This window comes from Rhinolophus sinicus, chromosome 2, assembly GCF_057876585.1.
Source record: "Rhinolophus sinicus isolate RSI-liver-muscle chromosome 2, RSI-T2T, whole genome shotgun sequence".
Lineage (NCBI taxonomy): Eukaryota > Metazoa > Chordata > Mammalia > Chiroptera > Rhinolophidae > Rhinolophus > Rhinolophus sinicus.
Genome location: NC_142502.1, coordinates 25,375,139 through 25,397,074, shown reverse-complemented (window position 1 = coordinate 25,397,074; position 21,936 = coordinate 25,375,139). Strand labels below are relative to the sequence as shown.

At 38.0% G+C, this 21,936-nt stretch overlaps 1 protein-coding gene across 8 annotated transcripts in view; it reads right to left on the bottom strand.

Annotated features, from left to right (window-relative positions):
• Positions 1-783: 783 nt before the first annotated feature.
• Positions 784-21,936, bottom strand: part of MAP7 (microtubule associated protein 7) — a 159,685-nt gene continuing 138,532 nt past the window's right edge. For all 8 annotated transcript variants that reach the window (XM_019732717.3, XM_074333625.2, XM_019732715.3 and 5 more), the window contains 10 exons: positions 19,977-20,092; positions 19,349-19,632; positions 17,069-17,303; positions 15,639-15,810; positions 15,320-15,421; positions 14,875-14,925; positions 14,710-14,767; positions 11,969-12,071; positions 3,995-4,218; positions 784-2,250 (listed from right to left, as the gene is read on the bottom strand). In XM_019732717.3, the coding sequence (XP_019588276.3) occupies positions 2,240-2,250; positions 3,995-4,218; positions 11,969-12,071; positions 14,710-14,767; positions 14,875-14,925; positions 15,320-15,421; positions 15,639-15,810; positions 17,069-17,303; positions 19,349-19,632; positions 19,977-20,092 (1,356 nt within the window). In that variant the 3' untranslated portion in view covers positions 784-2,239. The remainder of the gene's footprint in view (positions 2,251-3,994; positions 4,219-11,968; positions 12,072-14,709; positions 14,768-14,874; positions 14,926-15,319; positions 15,422-15,638; positions 15,811-17,068; positions 17,304-19,348; positions 19,633-19,976; positions 20,093-21,936) is intronic.

Genomic DNA, 21,936 nt, shown 5'->3' with positions numbered 1-21,936 from the left:
TAAAAATGTGTATACATTTTTTTTGGCTCTCTCTCTCTCTCTCTCTGTATATAAAAACTTACCTTCTAGTAAAGGCTGGTATTTACCATGTTTCCCCGAAAATAAGACCTAACTGGAAAATAAGCCCTAGCATGATTTTTCAGGATGACATCCCCTGAACATAAGCCCTAATGTGTCTTTTGAAGCAAAAATTAATATAAGACCTGGTCTTATTTTCAGGGAAACACAGTACCAAACGAATCTGTGATTGTTGACTAAATTGGCCTAGTCTGCAATGGGATGGAAAGGAAACTAAAAGTCCACCCACTCTCATTTCACCATTAAAGGTAATATTTGATCCCTAAGCACTGCCCTTAACGCAGTGCTTACTGAAGACCGCTTTAAGACCTCTTTACCGACCTCCAAGGGCTGGACAGAAAGAAACCCAGCCATTATAAAGATCAAGGTCATCCTTTGGCAGTGACATTCTTAAAAGAGTTAAAAATTTTATACTTCTAATTAGAACTTGATTACTTATGTTTGCTAATAATTGTTCAAGTTAAACATCATAAATAAAAAAGGGAAATTTAGCCAAAATAGACCCATTGCTCTAATTTTAAATAAATCTAGACTACATGACTGCTCAAGAGGAAGCTGGAAATAGATAATTGAGGTCAAATGAAGGGCAATTTGGAAAACTCAAAATCAACCTGAGTGAAATTATAACATGAGAAACCTAAAAGTAAAACTATGTCAAACACATTTGGTGTTTCATGCTAGGTCGATTTAAACAAATAAAACAACTTTGTTCAACAGACATTTTTTAATATGATTATGTGTACATGGACAAATGGGTATAGGGAAAACCCCCAAATTAATGTTTTCACAAATTACAGCTGTTACTAAAAATGATATGCTTGGATTTTAAGGAAATGGTCCAATAAATGAGTAGTCTCTCATTCAATCTAGTAGATTAACCAATTTCTTTTTTAATAAAACCAATACACTATAGTGGTGGAAGTTTACCTTTTTTAATACTCCACAGAAAAACATGTGTTCCCTCTCTTTCAATATTTAGCTATTCATAGCCTCTAAAATGATAAAATAAAATGGAATTTATATTAGTAAATGAAAGTGCAAGTTTGTACAGCTAAGCTCAGCAGCAAACGTGAAGAAGAATGAAAAGTGAAAGCTGATGGATGCCACACAGAACGAGGACATTCGTGAAGGTATCCTGCCTGCAGTGTCCTATGTGCCAAACACAGTCAACATTCCATCATTTTTTCATTGCTCTTAAACGAGCAAAACCAGATTCTTTTTTTATTTAAAGAAATATTAAATCTTTACCCCCCACCCCCACCCCACATAATTTGTGATCAGGTAAGGCAAAGATAAGTCCCACCCGCACTGGGGACAGCAGCAATACACAGACTTCAGAAATAGCCCTGAATCATCAGTAACATTCTCTCATGGGAACATAAGGAATGGATCTAATAAATCAAATCTGCAATGTTGTCACATTATTCTAATTTATTTGATTAGTTTATCTGGAAAAACTTTATAAATACATTATTTAAGAGGACAGTAAATTATTTTCTTGTTCTGAAAAAATAATGTTTTTTTCCCACATTTAAAAATTGCTTAGTACGCTTTTGGAAAAGGATATGCAAGAAGAATGTGACAGCTGGGTTTCCATGTACAAGTTGCCTTTACAAGAACCTGGTAATCTGCCTATAATTTGCCTCTACAAATAGAGCTCTTTGCAATATTATTTAAACAAACAGGCTTAATTTAAACACCTTTCTTATTCATTGTACTTGTAGAGCAAAGAGGTACTTATTTTTCAAGTATTATATTGTAAAAGGTAAGTTTTTGTGCCAATTTTACCTGTTAGCTTTTAAAGACCGAGATATCTATGTGAAAAATCATGCCGGGTCAGCCCATTTCTTTTACAGCCAAATGCTCTCATCTTTTAGAGAATGCAGAAAATATTGATTTGCTAAGAAGGAGCACACTGGAAAAAGCCATTTTAAAGTATTGAAGAACAAGGAGCATTTCTTTTTCTCTATTGGCGAAAATTATTAGAAAAGCTGTCCAGTCTTTTGTACTCAGCTGGTTTTAATAAAGTCTTTTCAAAATGATGGTCAAGAGATCTTTAGAAAACTGGAGGAGAGGGGATGCTCCTTTACAGCATGGAAGGAATTCCATTAATTGTAGAAATTCCTATTAAATGTCTGCTTTGGTTCTTCAGGAGAAATGCTCATACAACTTCTGTATTAGGAGAGAGAAAAAAGAATAGATTAATATGATATTTATGTAAAATCTTATTTAAAGAATACTACAGTAATATCTTACATTTCTAAAACTTAACCATACTTTTAAGAATAGGCAATTTTATCAGGGTCCATGATCTTATATTTAAGTGAATTCTGCTACTAATTGGAAAACTTCAAACTCCTTTACTTCATGTCCTTTACTTCAAACTCTCTTATTTACTGTTTTACATAGATTGTACTTTTCTTTGAGGGTAGGGACTTACATTTGTCCTTATATCCTCAGTACCTGATGCTTCAGTCTCCAAACTCGTTTGGAAATTAAATAAATGTTTGTCGATAAATAGTCATGACCCCAAAAGAACGTTTATGCCACTTAAAATCACAGACATTGGACTCTGTTCCTAGAGAAGGTATAGAAGGGTGGACACAGTGGGAATGGAATGACAGATAAGTCAAAAGATGATCAAAGGCCTGTCAAGTGAAGCAGAAAGTCACTCGGACGTTCCTTCCTTCTGTGAATCTGTAACATGACAAAGTAAGAAGTTGCTCCGGGACTATGTCCACCAACATGAAAGTAATCAGATTGTTCCCAAAGGCTTAAGAATCAAAATGTCAGACCTGGGATGGATTTACAGAATCCTTTTACAGTCTAAAAATGTGGATCACTAAAGTGAAATTATACTCCCAATGTCAGTACAGTAGAGAAGAAAAACTGACTAGCTTCATTTGGATAGGTGGTTCAACATTGGCTTTTTCAACCAGTTAAAGTGGACAATACTTGTTACAAGTTCACAGATGGAATCTAAAAGATAAAACAATTTGATCACAAATTGAACATGGCCAGCTCAGTTCCTAATAGTATAAAGAGATGCTGGCTAGTACATGAAAAAGATCTGCTGGGAAGGGAAGTTGATAGAATTCAAAGAGATTTGAAAAGAGATGGAGTTGGGCTTATCCCACTTATTCTTGAGTTGATGGGACTGTGCTATGCCCAGTAAGCTGGTAATTTTTGATGCTGCTCTTTATTTCTTTGGGTTCTGTAAAGCTGTTGCTCTCCTTGTACAAAGACTTCAGGTCAAGTGTGAGGCCTAGAGATAGGGTAGAAGAGAGTCACTGGCATTTCAACAAGAGCTAGTCACTCAACAAGGAATGGAAGACCCTTGGGCTCAGTGTGCTCCTAATTCAGAATATGGGTCCCATTACCTAAATCGTAACTACCTTATTACATGTAAAAAGAACAATAGTATGTTATCCAGGTTGCTAAACCCAAACGAGAGAAAAATGGTGGGAGAACATGATGGCAGACTTCAAACATCTAAGGAGCTGAGAAAGATAGACTAACAATCAAACAAACCTTTTCTACAGTGGGACTAGACCCTGTGGTCCCTAACTTATGGTGAGGCATTAAGTGCTTGTCTTGGTATGAAGCATATTCTGACAGTGAATGCTGCTGGGCAGTGAGTGCCGCTCCGTGAGGAGAGGCTCATGGACACTCAATAGTGCAGCACCCAATAGGTGCTGCAGACTGAATTTCTACACTGAGTGGGAGAACAGGAGGGGCCCTAGAAGTTGCCCAATCCAACTCAAAATTCAATTTTTATGATCCTGGCACAATCTTCTTCATGTGGCTTATTGGTCCCTTGTAGGACAAACTGCGCCACAGTCACACTGAAGGTTCATTGTCTCTTGGGTGTCACATATTTCTGATGATTACTGAAGGGAGTTTGACGCAAGCTTACCTGCTGTCTGTTGTGTTTGGACACCATCTACCTGTGGCAGGGGCCCAAGGGTCCCTTCATCATCAAAGGCCAAAATTGGGTTCAAAGGAATTTCTGGGCTCTCACTGTTGGTGACATCTAATCTGGATGGTTTAGATCCAATGGGTAAGTTTATAATTTCTTCAAAATTTTCATTCTGAAGAGATACTCCATTTTCATTTGGTTGTTTTTCCAAATTGGGAGTACTGGGGAATTTTAAAAATAAAAAATTAAAATGAATTAGTATTAAAACTGGAAAACATAACTTTAGGACAACCAAGAATTGTTTTATAATAAATAATTATACAACTTTCCAATCAAAATATTAGACTGACTGACCACATCATTACTAACAAAAATGGTGAATTCTGATATATTTGTATTTTAAATTCATACTTTTTATAAATATCCATTATTTTGATATAAAATTCATTAAATGGTACAATTTATCCAGTAGAATAGACCATCATCATCATCACACATATTTAACAATTTCTACTGCAGGCATTTCTACATTCCTTTGATAAAGAAAAGCCATTACTTCAAAGATGAGGGGCTTACAGTTCAGGGGGAAGGGGATGATTTGCTCTAAGTCACACAATTACTGACAGTCCAGACTGCATACATGATCTTTTGATCTCTGGTCCTGTGCTCTTCTCATTTTGCCATTTTGTACACTCCCTGGCTATTCAAATTCTAGCCCTTCTTGGATATCACCGACTTCCCAAAACACATGCAGAATTTTATAGGTAAATTGTTTAAGATCAACCTTCTTATCTTTGTCCCTTAAATCTTCCTTTGACCTCACTTTGATTCTCACTGATTAATTCATGTTGAATATCTTGGATTTATTTTTTAGGTAGTACATTTAACTGGCATCAAATCCTTATTTTTCTACCTACGGTTTGTCTTAGATTTTTCATTCTCTTCATAAGCGCTGTAGCCAAATTGGTAGTCCTTTATGTTATATCCTGATCATTAAGCTTTACAATGCAGCAAAACAATGTCTGTCTACCAAACGAATGCTAGATTAATTTTATCACTCACTTTATCTGATTGCAGCCATAAACATTATTTACAAGCTTCATAATTTGTTCAGTGCTCAACTCACATATCACAAATGACCGTATTTGACAAAATTCTAGAGTTAAAATTGCCAAATGGAAAATGAAAAAGACAAAATATAAAACAAAAATTGTGAAAGTTTTAACTTCTAATACACACTGATCATAAATTGAATCTTTAGCTACAGAAAGAGGTCTATGGAAAGAGACAGGCCAGAGATCAGAAAATCAGGTCTCTAGTGTCAGCAATGCCAAATGCTTGAACTTCAGCAAGTCAGTTCCTCTTTTTCCATCTTCTTCCAAATGATAAAATAAAGCTAACGTACATCCAATTTTTCTATTGCTTTGTTTTTGAGCAATCTGCTTCCCTCCCCGCCCCCCCCCCCCCCCCCCGCACCACATTACGGAAATATTTACTGTCCCTAAACAACGAGAAGTACTGATTTTGTGGAACACATTTTATAGCATTTCTGATTTGAATATTTTGAGGCATTTTTGTTAAGTATGAAACCTTCTCTTCTAGGAAAAAATAAAGAAGCCTGTCCTAAGTATCTCACAAAGCATTGCAAGGTACATTAAAAGTATTATTTCTAAAAGTGCTGTGAAAAAAAAAAAAACAAATGTAAAAACATTATACTGATTCTGATTATGAAGGTGCTTTTCTGCTGTTTCCCCGAGGCGGGGAGAGGAGGCTTGGCATCACAGTAGTCTGCATGAGCACACACGCGCACACGCGTTAACACCTGCCCTTCCGAGTCCTTGAGCCACCCCACCTGTCCTCCTGTTTTTTCCCCAACACCAATGGGCTTTCTGTAACCAGAGGAACAGTCATGGTTCTCCTCCCAACGAAATTTTAAGAAGTTTTGGCAAAAGATCAAGAAGAGGAATACATCTCCAAAACCCTCATTCCTTGGCCACCTCAACTCTCATCACCTTGCAGGTTGCATGTGCTAACAAGTCATAATGGCAACGCCAACCCCAGATTTGAGTCAACGGCTGACTTCATTTTCCTTTCTCACTCCTACCTGGCTACCCCACCCATTTTTACTTGTTAGCAATTAGAGGAATAATCGTGCCGTATGTTTTGGGTAACCAATTATTAAATGTTCTGAGGACACTGTGAACAGCAGAAAACACACAACTGAATCTGAAATCTCTGGGGTCAGGGATTATGGGTCCATGTGCCTTCTCAGAATAAGAGCACCAGCTTTTGATTTCCCTGTCTTTGGCTACACTCAGGAGGTTGAAGCTGGGTGCAAGACTCTTGAAGATGTGTACTTCACTTGGTCAGTACAAAATACATCCAGGGAAGGGGCCAGGACAATGGTGGGAATCTGATGGTCCATTCCGCTTATCATAGCCAAAACCTTATTTTTTCTTAATGTTTATTATCATGTTATAACAAGTAACTTTAAAATCAAAAGTGATACATCTCTTTCTGCTTGCATGATAGGAGCTTGGGAATGTCACTTTTCCGTTAAGTAAAACTAAGTACAATGATAAACTAGGGTTGGGAGGAAAACCACTAAAGTCAAACACCAAAATTACTACAAACCCCTTATTTAAGAGAAAAGAAATGTTCTATTGAAGAGACAGCCTCCTAGGGCTAAGAACAAGCATAAAATATATTTTCAGGTAATAGGAGGATAAAATGACAACGGCCTGTATATCCATGAGATTTTTAGCTTCTAGAATAGAGATTCTCAGCTGGGAGTAGATGCATCTGTCAGAATAACCTGAGAAATTTAAAATAATTTCCTGCCCCACCCCTGTGTTCACACATTTATCCTTTGTCTCCTGTTCCAAAGTAAGTTTCCTATTCATGAATAAACACTCCCCTCCATCTATGGGCTCTTCTCTCTAAAAATACTTGCTCAAGAACCAAAAATAGCCTCTGCAAATAAGGGTCACCCTTGCTCAGGCTCATGTATTACTCTGCACCTTTAAAAGCTGGCCAGAATTTTGATAACTCTAACCTTTTTCAATTCTACCTATTGTTGTGGGGAGCCTGTCAGGGAAGGACAACAGCTTTCAGGCTATAAAAGGATTGCACAGCAAAGGCTGAGAGCCAAAGAAAACACATGGGCCAGACGTGTCACTCAAGCCCCTCAAGGTTAGGAGTAAGGTCCAGGGTGTTCCGGTGCAGAGTTTCTCTGCATCAGGAACGGCTGCTGGTCTTAGCTGCTAGAAAAGTAACATTAGGAGCACATTACCATATCTCTGGGGGTGGGTAGGGCGAAAGTAACCCACTTCACAGCACTCATTTATTTTTCCTGAAGAGAAGGCAAACCAATGTATTAGGTACTCCAGACATAAGGAAAAGTGAAACTTCTCCCAGTCTGAACTAAAGATATTCATTCTAAGGAGTGGAGTTTTCCAGTGAAAACCAACCCTGCCACAGTGCTTATAGCATTTGTCATGGTAGATTTCCAGAGTCTCACCCACATCAAGTTCTTTGGAAGGAACCCTGGGAATCTCCAATTTGTGACTTAATTCACAGTGGGCAAGCTGGAGCCATCTATATCTCTGCATTTGGTGTATAGTAGGGTATTTAATAAATATGCTGACTGATGACAAGCTGACTGTGGAATGCGTCATTAAACATAATGCACTGAGCTGAAAAGCAATGGCTTTGGCAAGTGATTTCAAGGTCAACTTGAAACTGGGAATAGAAAAGAACATTAATGGATATAATTTATTTGTAATTTTAAAGTCTTTAATAGGATTTAAGATGCAAAACTGTTTAAAAACTTGAGTCCCCACTGAATTAGAGGAAATGTTTATTCATGAATAGGAAACCGTCTTAGGGAAGGATATCAAAGGTAGGTAAGCAGCGGGTCCTTCTCTAGACGGAAGAGTATGAGTGGCAGAGAGCCTCAGGGATCAGTGCTAAGACTAATTTAATAATAATCTGGAAGGTATGAGGATGAAAAATTTAAGTATGCAGATAACATTTATTCTAGGCAACACAATTCATAAGAATTCCTTGAGAAAAATCATTAAATGTAGGCAAGGTAAAAGCAGTGGGTTTAAAGAACTCTAAGCAGAATCACCCTTAAAAGATGGAGAGCTATTACTCACAGTGGAGGTAACAGATCTTAGGATCACTGTAAACTGTTTTCTTATGTTTTGATGGTTAAAAAAAAAAGGCCAATAAAATGTGAGGTATAAGAAGATGGGATACCAGATACAACACAGAAGCATTTTTCTATAATATCACACTGTAGCTATATCCAGTGGACTGTATGTCTTTTGGACACTGCACTTTAGAAGAATAAAGATAAATAACATCTAACATTTGTATGGTATAACACAGTTTTTAGACCTCCTTCACGGACACTATTTCAATGGACTCCCCAATACCTTGTGGGGAAGGTATCTCCACGTCCAAATGAGGAAACTATGTCTTACTTAAGTAGGTTAATCACAGTCTCTGAACTTTTCAGAAAAACTAGGAATCCAGCCTAGGACTTTTGGTTCTAAAGCTCTTCTCCATCAACTCCATATTCACGCTAAAGAATCTCTATAGAAATATGACAAAAATGATAAAAAAGATTGAGACGGAGCCTTTAAAGACAAAGTAAATATGTCAGTTACTGATTTTTTTTTTGCCTCTAAGCTCCAAATTCACCCCTCATTCCTGTTCTGTGAAACTGGATCTGGGCCCTTTACATAACTTTCCTTTGGCAGCTGGCACAATCTTAAGCTTTGTCATTAAAGGCTGCTAGAGACATTATAGGAACAAAGAGTTCTGCATCCCGGTATGGTGTGCTTGCTCAGCAGGCTCCTGCAGCACACCCCTGGCATTCCCAGTGCCTGGCTGCTACAGTGCACTGCGACCAGCAGCTACCCCAGGACCCTTCTAGGGCAGCTTTGTGGGAGAGTGCCTCTGGAGACACCGCCCTGTGAACAGCTTTCCTAGGCACTCCAAAGGACAGATTTCTGGAAATTCCTCTGCCATCCAGTGAGTCACAGCTATACCCTCTTCAACAAGGGCTGGAATGAAGCCCTGTGGAACATGACTCTTCCTTGGATGTGACCCAGGAGTAGTAGTTGTTCCTTATATTTGGTATTCTCGTATTCTTTAGAGTTCTCCTTACTTCTTACTAGCCAATCTCATTACTTCGATCCCAAAGCACAGTTAATTTTTCTTGATATTAAACTTCCCTATTCAAATTAATCTGTGGTTTCTCTCTCTGGATTGGATCCTGACTGATATAGTAAGCAAAATAGAAATATTTAATTTATAACATGAAAGCAGAAAGGGAATAGAAACAAAATCCATAAAATCATGAAAGGTATGAAAATTGTAAAAAATAATAAATAAATAAAGGCTTATTCCTAAAATCTAGTTTCTGACAAGCATGGGTCCTCAATTTGAAACTGCAAAGAAATAGCTGTAAGAGGAATAAAAGCACTTCTTTATGCACTTTCGTTGTACTTGTTACTAAAAGAGCTGATGCAAAAGTGAAAATATAGATTGTTTCAAGATTAGTCTGGATAAATTAAACAAAGATAAATTTAAAAATAAGTAAGGGAAGCAGAATTTCTTAGGCTACATTATCACAAACTTTGTGTATCACACAATGATACAAACTTAACAAGCACATTAAACATACCCTATAGGTCAGGGTCAATCAGAAATGGATAGTGTTTCTCAAACTGGGGTCCAATGATCTATATGAATTTTTACAAATGTACATTTTTACTCTGATAAAAATCTTTAAAAATCCATAGCAGAGTAGTGCAATCATCAATATGGCTGAATGTAAAAAAGCTGTTTCACCACATGATTTTCACGCTCCATTTTGCATTTTATTTTAGAGCATACTGATAAGAGGCAGTACCAGTTTACGTGAAAAGGGCTAATGACTAATGAACTAGGTTCAACTGGGTAAATAAACATTGTGTTAGTGCCAAGTAAAAAAGCCAAGTTTCATCATGGCATACTATATAAAAAAAGAGATCTGAAGTTTTAAAGCAGTTTAAATAGAGAAAAGAAATGGGTGAAATAAATCATCAGCAACTCATGACAGAACAAGCATCCCTAATGCAAAAGGGATCAATAATTGCAGAAAAATATCATTCTTCACAATAAATGACTTGTTTACTTTGGATGTTCCTGGTCTAAGAGGTACTATTTTTAACTTAAATTTGTAACTTGTTGTTTTGGCTTTACAGATAAATGAGAGCTATCAAAATTTTAAACCTAAATTTATATTTGTAAAAATAACAAAAGTAATGCTTGTGTATCTCTGGGAATCTGCTAGATTTTTCTTTTTTTCCTTAAAAGGGGAGACACACTAGAGACAAAGGATTAAATTTGTTAGGCTCATTCTTGAATTATATCCTAATTTTTATATATGATACTAACCTGGATCTGTCTGCATTGTTAGGTGATAGAATAGAAAAAGACCTGCTTATATATGTCCTAGTTGTTTGTCAGGGATCATCTTACATGTATGACAAAGGACAATTTATTACTTGGGTAAAGACGGATGACACCAGTAAGTTCAGAGTAGTACTACATAGCACAGCAGTGCTATATTTTTAAATTACAAACTGTGCTCTGTGTGTAGAGGAGGATTAAAGAAAATAGAATTTTATTATCTATATCATTTTTCATAGTACAATATGGTTCAGGTTCTTATACAATGATTAATTACTTGGTGACTTTACCACTGAAGAGAGTCAGCTAATGTATAAAACTAATTTTATTCATCAGACAGAATTATCAGTGGCTTAATAAGCCTGTTCCTTATGATAATAATGGGGTTCGCTTTGTGGTGCTTATTATTCCTTCCTAAACATCTCTGAAGTCAATAAATTGAACATAATAAATTATAGTAGGTGGGACTACTTTATTTGAAAATCATATTAACTAAAAAAATATCACTTTGTATCTTAGGTAATTATTGCAATAGATTTTTGTCAACATAACTGAAAGCTTATTAAGATCTTTCTTAGGAAAATTATTCTCTTTGGTATTACAGTGGGCAAAACGAAAAAATTCCACTGTCTCAGAAAGATGTCAATAGATATCTTATGACTCATAGACATCCTAGGATATCAATCTTAGGATGACTTATCTTTTCACTGCTGCCAATTATGTTATAAAATCTTGTGTAGTGTGTGTTTTTAGCTTGAGAAAAAAATTAATTTGAGAACCTTCAATTCTCTGATGGTAGCAAAGACTCTAGCATTAGAGACTGAAAAACTCATAAAATAATTAAGTAAATTCTGAAAATTAAAAAAGGTCACAGCTGAAATTTTTGAACATTATTACAAATGCTTCTACAAGGTCTACATGACTGGATTTTTTAGAAACAGCTATAAGTACTTCTTATTTTTCATTTTTGAGTGCTCTTATAATGCTGTCAATATAAATGTAAGAAAAGAGAAAGGCAATCTTTCTTCAACCCACACTTCTTTCTTGACTGCTGTTAGCAACTATTTGATTCTTCAATAAAAAGACCTACTACTACTAATATATCATAAGAAATATTGGTATCTACGTGACTTTTACTCTGGAACAAACCTCTGACTCACTAAATATCATGGCAAAAATATAGTTGTCATATACCAGTAAAGGGTGTGGCTGTGATCCAGATCACATTAAATATATATAGAGAAAAGTAAATTATTCCTTGTAATTTTCTTTAACAGTCACACAAAAACCTCACCATCATATTTAAAGACTTAAGAAAAAAGGTATTTTCCCCTTTTCCCAGTACAGAACTACTGGCTCTACCAAACATTATTGAACCAAAATAAAAATAAATTTTATTGTTAAAACTTTGAAATTACATCAGGTCCAGGAAATTCTGGTGGAATTGGTGGGGTAAAATCAATAGTGTCTGCTCTAATGTATCATTAGACACATATAACTCACCTCTCCACAGTCACTTTTGATTGGTGTGAGGTAACCACATGTGGGCTGGCCGCTGGTTCTCCATTTCCTGGAGAGTTCATCACACATGGAAGTGTAGATACCGCTGGACATAGTAAAGAAGATGGAACAGAGGATTATTTCTCCTCTATTGTCAAACCCAAACCCCAGAAGCTAGAATGCCTGATTTATGTCCTGGCTCTGTTACTTACCAGCTGTGTGACCTTGGGCAAGTGAAAAACTCGCTGTGCCTCATTTTCCTGAGGATAATGGTACTTACTTTATAGGCTACTGTGGGAATTAAATGCATTAACACATGCAAAGTACTTAGAGCAGTGCCCAGCATATCGTAAGGGTGAAAATCAGTGTTGTTATTTTTGCTTGCACTAAATTGACTCTGGACAAAAAGTATATAATACTGAAAGTAAACGAATTGATGAAGATAGCAGTGAGCGGATTCGATCAGGCTGATGCTGAACATCTTTACTGAATGATTTGGAACAATTCACCTTAAGTGATAAAAAAAAAATATTTCTTAAAACTATTTAAATATTTATTTACATTTTAAATATTATTTAAAACTAATGTTTTTAAAAACAGTTTTGTTCTAGTCACACTTAGAATGTTAGGGATTTCACGAATTGTACCTAACTGTGCCACCTTGCTATTCAATGCTCAATGTCAGAATCCAGCTTAAGTCAACAGTATTGATGACTGACTCTAAAATTTGGGACAGGGTTACTGTGTCTCGTAAATCTTCATACAGGTCATTGTTGCAGGGAAATTCGTGGCAGTTTATGGTTTTAGTTTGATGTGAGAGAATAACTGAAATAATTCCAAGGAAGTATTATTTCACAGCCTGGCAAAAATTCATAAAACTGCCAGAGGTGCAATGAGTCTCATAACTGAAACAAAGAAGTATGGATAACTTTAAAGCTGCCAAAATTTGCAAAGCTGGTTATAAGGCAGACAGCCTCTGAGAAGACTTCTCTGATAGGTCTGTAAACTCACCTGCCTACCTGCCTGCCCTAGAATTCTCTTTGGAACACTGGTAACACCATTCAGCCTTCAACCAGGTTTGGGACTGGGAGAGGAGAAATACTTGTTAGCCAGATAATCCTCAGGCCTTTTTTTCTTAAATGGTATTAATGCAAACCAATTTCTTATGAGTATTGATAAACATAGGTATGACAATTGACAAGTTTTGCCTTCCCTCTTGCCTTTGTTCATCCTTGGACTGAGGTACAAATACTGAAAGAATTGATAACGAACAGCATGGAGGGAAAAAATAAATAACAAGGGGCCGGGCCATGTACACACTACAGCATCAGTCCCTCAAATAATCCTGAGCTGTGCAATTTACATCCTGAAACACACATGCTGATGACTCAGTGGGTGCTATGCCTGCTTACAGCCTACCTAGTACAACATTCTTGGAGACAACCTGCTAAAAATGCAATGGGGTTAATATGCAACCACTAGTATTACTCTCCAAACATACTCGACTAGGGCATCTTTAACAGAGCATGAAAACCCTACCATTAAAGGAATCACCACATAGAGAAACTAGAATAGTCTCTATTGAAATAAAACCAAATCACCAAATAAAAATATTTTATATTTGAAAACCCCTAGAGCTTGCAGAGAATGACCTTTCAGACAATTTCATTTGATCTTTACTCCAGTCTTAAAAAACAAAACAAACAAACAAACAAAAAAAAACAAGAAAAAGAAACAGGTATCTCTGGTCCTTTCTTCTAACTGTAGATGAAGAAAGAGGAAGACTTGAATGATGAGCTACCTAACCAACCACCTGTATGTACAATCACCAAGACCATGTGGGATCACAGAGGAACCAGAATTAGAAGGTGGTGACTGGGACTCCAGCTGTGCAAGCTGGGCCTATCACTCCATCTGCATCGGGACCCTGCCTGGCTTGGTCACACTGAATACTAGCACCTACAAAAGGGCCTAGCAAGTTGTAGGTCTCTGAAAATGCTGTTGACTCCAAGATAAAGCACCTTTTACCTCACAAGGCTGCAGTGGAAAAATTAAACAAGAAAATTTATGCAGGATGCACGTGACACAAAAAGGGTATTTAACAGAACTGAACCTGAGTACTGAAACACTAAGGTTAATTTTATTTTTATTTAAACCAAAGCTGGCTTAAAATCACCAAGACATTAATCATCTACGTCCAAGATCTATAGCATATGAACAACTTTCTAATGAAATCTCAACAGATTTTTAATTTTAACTCTATTCTGAAGTCAGAACTAAAATAAATAATGTTTAAATCCTTTTTTGAGAACTGCCGTAGTACACGTTGTCAAAATGTGCAAGTTTAAATGAAATTTTAGAATGCAAATCAAAGAAAATTGTTTTAATTGTGTGTGTACACACACACATATATCTATATATATCTATGTAGATATATATAGTATATATTCTATATATATACCCACAGATACGTACAAATATATATACTCACAGATACATGTAAGATGCAAAATTATTTAAGATATTAAGCACTCCATCAGAGTATATACAAATGTGAGAAAACATATGCCAGAAACGTTGAGTTTTACATAAGGGGAAAATTTGTGGACTACATGACACACACCTAAGCTTCTGTGAGTCAATGACATCTTTTTTTTTAAATCAATCAACGAATACCTTGACCTCTACAAAGTCAATTCAAAACTTCTATATTTAAATTGATTTGAGTTCTTTGAAATAAGTACCTGTTCCTCCAGTGAGAGCTCCCTTGGCTATATCACCATTTCTCTGATCAACAGTTTTCTACCAAAAAAAAAAAAAAGGAAAAACACTTTTTAATGTCAAAGTTCCTAGTGAAGTAAAGAAAAATAAAAGCCATTAAGAATAGTTAAAAATGGCCATCTTAATACCTTATCTGTAGCTTCTGTTCTCCTGGTTCTTTTCATAATTTCCTCAAGTCGCTACAAAAAAGAATCGAACAAACAGATCAGATATAGAAAGAAAACCAGCCTGGCACGCTTTACTTACTAAGCAAATAGCAGGTCATTAAAACAACGTCTGTTATTTTGGGAAAATATAATATCCACTGCTATGTCTTAAATGGAGTTACTCCAAAAAGTTAGAACTGACTTAAACTACCACGAATTGGAAGTAACTTTTTTGGTGAAGGCTGAAACACAAATAGTGATTTCTTTGGAGGGAATTATTATCACTGAGAACTACTTGAGTTTATCTGTAATGGGCAGAACACATTTGTTTTCTGATGGCAATGAGCTAGTCTCCTGGTCTTTGGAAAGCTTCCAATGTAGAATCAGAACAATTAGGGCTCCAGTCTTCTGCATTAGAAGCCACTACCTTCTTTCTCTCCAGGCGCTCCTGCTCTTCTCTCTGGAAATGCTTCTCTCGTTCCTGCCGGGCCCTCTCTGCTTCTTCACGAACACGAGCTTCTTCCTCTTTCTGAAAACAATCAATTGTCACATGCTTCTTGCAAACAGGCTGGCTTGCCTGCTGCGCCAATCTCTCGGGGTACCCAGAGGCAGAAGCCAAAGGGCAGCCGGAGAACGTGCGCAGGCCGAGAAAAACACTAACAGGACACTGCCCGCCTTCCTCTGCTCATCCGGGTGACACCCCTGCCCCATCCGAGCACGTGGCCACCCGGGATCCCCGGCCCGACCTGTTTCACAAGGCGCTCCATCTCCTCGCGCTCGCGCCGCGCCCGCTCTTCCGCCTGTTGCCGCAGCTGCTCCTCCCTCTCCCGGGCTTGCTCGGCTTCCAGCCGGCGGGCTTCTTCCTCCCGGCGAGTCCTCTCTTCCGCTACCCTTTGAGCCAATTCCTCTCTCTTTTGCCTGGGAAAAAAGACAACAACACAAAGATCGTGAGGGGAGTTCCTGGCAGAGACGCTTGGGTTGGTGGTTATTGCCAGGACAGTTTGTGCCAGAGGTTTGGCTCAAAAGCCTCCACTGGATACATTCGACATCGTTCAGGGACAAAATGGGAAGCCACCCTCTTATTCGTCTTCCTCATCATCCCAGCCTCATGGTGCCTTGTGGGAAACAGAAGCAAAACGTAACTCCTAATACTTGGGGGAGTGCTTGTCTTTTAAAAGGAAATGCAATTTAAGTATCATTTAAAGGCAGAGACTTATTTAACCCAATAACATGACTATTTAGTAATGAATTTGAAACCCCTCTCCCCCCCAAGAAAATCTTTGTAAATAAATAAAGGTTATAACATTCTGTCACAGGACAGGAGGAACATGGCCCATGTAAGCTCCCTGTTGGGGGCCAGCTCCAAGATGGCAGGCCAGCTCCAAGATGGCAGGCCAGCTCCAAGATGGCAGGCCAGCTCCAAGATGGCAGGCCAGCTCCAAGATGGCAGGCCAGCTCCAAGATGGCAGGCCAGCTCCAAGATGGCAGGCCAGCTCCAAGATGGCAGGCCAGCACTGGGGCTGCGATCCTTCCCAAGATGCAGTTCTGCTTATTTGAAGAACAATTATATTGACGTTAGCCTTGTTAGCCCAACTAAGCAAACTGTCCCAGCATACTGTCTGTCAGGCAATTATGGGAAACTTAACTATCTCTGCTCTGCTACACTCTCAGAGGACTTAGATCTGGAAAGAAGAAAATGTGAATACTTACTATTCTGCTGTAAAATGTTAATTAGTAAGACAATGAGGAAACATGGAGATCAGAGATAAGTAAATAAAAATCAGACTGTACAATTGTACCTCTATTGTGGTTATAATTATGTAAGTGTGTGTGGGTGTGTGTGCACGTGTGTATTTATATATGTATACACACCTGCAACTACTCAAAGAGACTGGAAAGGATTACCCAAAATATACACAATCACTGAAAACTGGTAGATTGTGGATAATTTATTTTTATTCTTTAAATCTTTCTCCATTAATGTAGTATTGTCATTATAAGAAAATGTGATTAAAAACAATCACGTAGCGGTCAGAGGAACACCAGGTAAGAGTAATTCTGAAACAACTAATCCATTTACTTTCCTCACTGCTACCACCTCTTCTCTTTGAACGAAGACTGAACCTAAGGTATCAAGGTATTCCTATGATATCACTTAGCAATGTCACTGCTTTACCTTTCAAGCTCTTCTCTCTCCCTCTTCTCCCTTTCCTCCTTCTCTCTCTGCTCTCGGGCCAGCCGCCTCTTCTCAGCTAGAAGCCTTGTGGCCTCTTCTGGGTCGGTGGTGCCTGCAGAGGTCTTCGGAGAAGCACTGACAGTCACAGTGGATGACGGGACTGGGACCGAGGCTGAGGCTGGGACCCAGGCTGGAGTGGGGGCTGGGACAGGAGCTGGGGCCGAAGCTGGAGCAGCTGTACAAACAGGTATAAGGAGAAAACCAACTGAAAACAAAACCCAAAGAACAAAACAAAAACTAGCATTCCCCACACCCTGGGCCTAGAATTCATCATTATAAAAGAAAAGGGAATGTTCATTACTATGTGTTCTCACAGTTTCACTGTATTCTATCTGTAACCAAGCAACAGATAACAAAGAGTTGCATGTGTAAGTGAGACATCCAACAAAGCTGACACTCTTCATCAAGTCTTATTTTTATACAAGTTAAATCAGTTAACAACGTATACTGAATGTGTATTCAGTACAGACTCTCACATTAGGTTCTGTGGAAAGTTATACCCTGAGCAAAACGATGGTGAGATCTTCTATTTGCCTTTCATTGCATTAAAAAAATTCCCTCTTTAGTGACTATTCGTGACTAGAAGACTAAAGCCTTTCTATGACCATCCTCAGCGTCCATGTCATGAGCCCAGACTCAGGCTGGGAAGATGACACCCAATTAAGATGTCCCTTTTGTCTACTCAGAGCTGTCTCCAGGTCTGGGATGGGAGGAACCAATAACTTCTTCAGGAGTTGGCACTCGTACTCCTTATACATGCCAGGTGTCCACTGTCACTTTTGATGCCAAGATGCATGATGGGTGCAGAAGTTCTCTGACTTTATTCAGATTCAGGACAATGACCTAAAGAGCTGGTGCAGCAGAGAGACCCACAATGAGGCATCACAGTGGAGTGCAATCTCTGGCACCTGACCATTTCAGACCCTCCAGTCAAGATTTACATTTCTTCTTTTGCTCCCACAGATTTTTCTTTATGCTCAGGATGCTCTTTGGCCTTTCTCTTCTCCTTCCTTCTATGCAAACACTGGACTCCTCCATTCTCTAACAACACTATCATTTATCTTGAGTCATCTAGTCTTTCTTTGCCCCTATTCTCTATATTAAAGTTAAATCTTAAGGAGAAAATTTTGAATAAAGACAGTTATCAATGAGAAATATTGAATTGCTAGTTCCAGCTGATTTTAAACTTTTAAATAGCATCTGGTTAGCCTGGCAGAGATGCAATCCACTGGGTGTTTTGGAAAAAAAATTTGACTTCTGTCAAGCACACAGGCTAAGCCAGTGGTCCTTATACTTCAGTAAACACAGGAGTAGGGTGATAATTGGCCACTCTACTTCATCTGACAATCCTGCACAGGAGTCAGAGTCAACGGATGAGATTAGTAGCCTTCAGCTTCCTTGGATCCACCACAAATTCTGACTCAGTAGATCTGAGGTAGGGCTGGGGCTCTGCAGTCTGAAACATCATAGATGCAGTGGTTTAAAAATACTCTCATAAATTCTTTGAAAATCTTCCCTTTAAATGGTGGAGACTAATCCCTTCCACTTGAGTTCAAGTTGAACCTAGGGACTTTCTTCCAATGACTAGAATATGACTGAAATTGTGACTTCTGTGTGAGTGGCTTCTGAGACTCGGCATAAAAGGCATAAAAGATACTGTGGATTCCTCCTGATTCTCTGTCCCAGATCATTCACCTGGGGGAAGCCAGCAGAGCAAGCAGATTGTAAGGAGATCAAGCAACTCTATGAGGAGGTTCACATGTTATGAAACTGAGGCTACCTGCCACAGCATGTGTGTGTGAGCCATCCTCCAACAACCCAGCTAAGCTGCTCCCAAATTTCTAACCAAGACATTGTGTGATAGAATAACTGTTAGTGGGTGTTTTAAGCTACAAAGTTTTGGGATAATTTGTAACACAGCAATAAATAACACAAGTGATTCTGATGCAGGTGCTCTGAACACCACATTTTGTGAAAATGATAAAAGGAATCAGAAACCATAATTGAATTAATATGTTTTAACTCCAACAATAGACTTTTGGATATATAATTCCACTTTGTTTACATGTGAGAAAACTGTACTTAGGATAAGATCTCAAAATTAGCCTCAGAGTAAAATTTCCAAGTTCCTAATAGGGGTGGGGGGCATTGTGTAAAAGAAGAACAGGAGGAAAAAAGAGCAAGCAAACCACATTCTATCACAAGCCAGTTGATTCTTACCAGGGGCATCCTCTGGTTCAACAGGTGTCCCCTCTTCAACTGTGGCTTCTTCTACCTTCACTAAAGGTACTCTGGCCTTTAGTGAGGCCTCATTGGCAACTTTATGAGATTCCTTCTCAGGGTCTTTTCTCTCAGGTTCCACTCTGACTTCTCTCTTGACAGGGCGGATGTTGCCAGGGGAAGGGGGCCGGACTGGAGCAGAGGCAGCTTTGACTGGTCCGGGAGGCAGGGAAGATGTTGGTCTGGGTGTGCCAGGCAAATGAGGAAAGGACTTGGATGGGATCCTGGGACACAAACAAACAACATAAAGAGAAGGGGACATGTATGAATAGGCTTGCCAGAATCTTCCTTCCCTGAGCTCCCTATCATGTAATTGTCCCAGAATACCAATATGGAAAATAAATGAAAATATTTAGCCTTGCACATTTGTCTTTTATGTGGCAAATGCAGAAATATTCACCTTAGTGACCCATTTCAGTTTTTTGGGTTTTTTTCTTTCCTTTAAGGAAAAACGTTATTCCCTAAGTCAAGGCCAAACCATGTGGGGAGATCAACTTCCTTTCAGAGGACAGATGCTACTACTTCTCCAGCATGGAAGAACCCAGCCAGCCTCTTGTATTTAACTTACCAAAGTCTGGAAGAAGTTGGTGTTCTGGCTTTGGGATGAGATGGAGACACAGCCCTGCGGATGCTGGATGTGAGGTGGAAGGGCATGTTCTCTCTCTCCCTCTCTCTTTTATAGCCCTAAGTTCAGAGAAACACAATCATTATATTTCTCCATGCACTGGACAACCACACGGGACCCCCCTGGCAGGTATACAGGATAGTAATTATGCCTCTGGCAGATCAGTCTCCAGAGAGGAAGGCCCAGGACTTTTCACAAGGGAGGCTGGGGTTAAGCAGCTTGGGTAGCTTTATTTCCTTTTACTCAAAACATTTTAATTAGACTGAAGTCAGATCAAGGAGCGATCTGAATGGGAAAACAAGGAAGGGTGATTTGTGATGTGGAGATTTTTGGGATGAATTTCATCATCTGTACGTTAATAAGACAGATATCAGAGAATGAACCTACATAAAGGTATATAATCCTCAGATAGGGTTCTTTTTTTTTTAAGTGCCATTGAACCAATTTTTTTCTTTCCTAAAACTGACCTTCTTTAAATCACCTGAAAGGGGTAGGGACACCAGGGGAGAAGCAGTTTGGAAAAACGCTCACTACTTGAGGTAACACCTCCTAGGTAGGTAGATGTTTTTATCCTCTCAGTTCTTTTTAATGTCCTTTCATTGGTCTTGTACCCAATCACCTATTTGGGAACCACATGCGTAATGATGCTTCTGAGTCTCATCATGATCTGAGTAAACAGTCAGGGGTCTGTACAATAATCTTTCTTGTTAATACTTTCCACAGGCTAAGGTGGAACACCGGCAGCAAGCTGCTCACGTGAATGGTCTGGACAACTTACCAGCAGGACAAATAGTTTAATTTTACAATTAGAGTTAGGTTTAGAATACAAATAAACTCCAACAGAGACAATATAGACAGATACTCCAAGGCAGTATTGTCCAATAGAACCCCTTGTGATGACAGAAATGGCGTAAATCTGTCATGTCCAATATGGTAACCGTTAGCCACATTGGGCTATTTGAATTTAGATCTACATTAAATTAAAATTAAATAAAATACAAAATTAAATGCAGGCTCACAAAATACATTTTAAGTGCTCAATAGTAGCCATTTTAATTTAGATCCAAATTAAATTTGAAATTGAAAAGCAAATTAAGAAAATAATTTCATTTATAATAACATCAAAAAGAATAAAATAGTCAGGAATAAACTTAAGTAAAGAGGTAGAAGACTCATACAGTGAAAACTAGAAGCCATTGCTGGAAGAAATTAAGGAAGACATAAATAAATGGGAAGATATCCTGTGTTCATAGATTGGAAGATTTACTATTGTTATTATGATGGCAATGCTACTCAAAGCAATCTATAGTTTCAATGCAATTTGTATCAAAATACAACATTTGTTTTTGCAAAAATAGAAAAATCTAAAGTTCATATGGAATCTCAAGAGACCCTAAATAACCAAAACAATCTTGAAAAAGAACAAAGTTGGAGCTCTCATACTTCCTGATTTCAAAATATACCGGTATTATAAAGCCACAGTAATCAAAACAGTGTAATATACCTAATAAATTTAATTAATTAAAAAAAAAAGTGTGGTACTGGCATAAAGACACATGTCTAGACCAATGGAATAAATAGAAAGCCCAGAAATAAATCTTTGTGAATATGGTCAAAGGATCATTGATAAGGGTGCCAATACCACTCCATGGAGAAAACACCATCTTCAACAAATGGTGTTGGGAAAAGTGGATATGCACACGCAAAAGAATGTAGATGGGTGGACCCTTACCTTACACTATATACAAAAATTAACTTAAAATAGATTAAAGACCAAATGTAAGACTTAAAACTATAAAATTCCTAGAAGAAAACATAGGGGAAGCTTCATGATATTGAATTTGGTAATGAGTTCTTGGATATGATAGGAAGCAAATGCAAAAATAAACAAATGAGACTACAT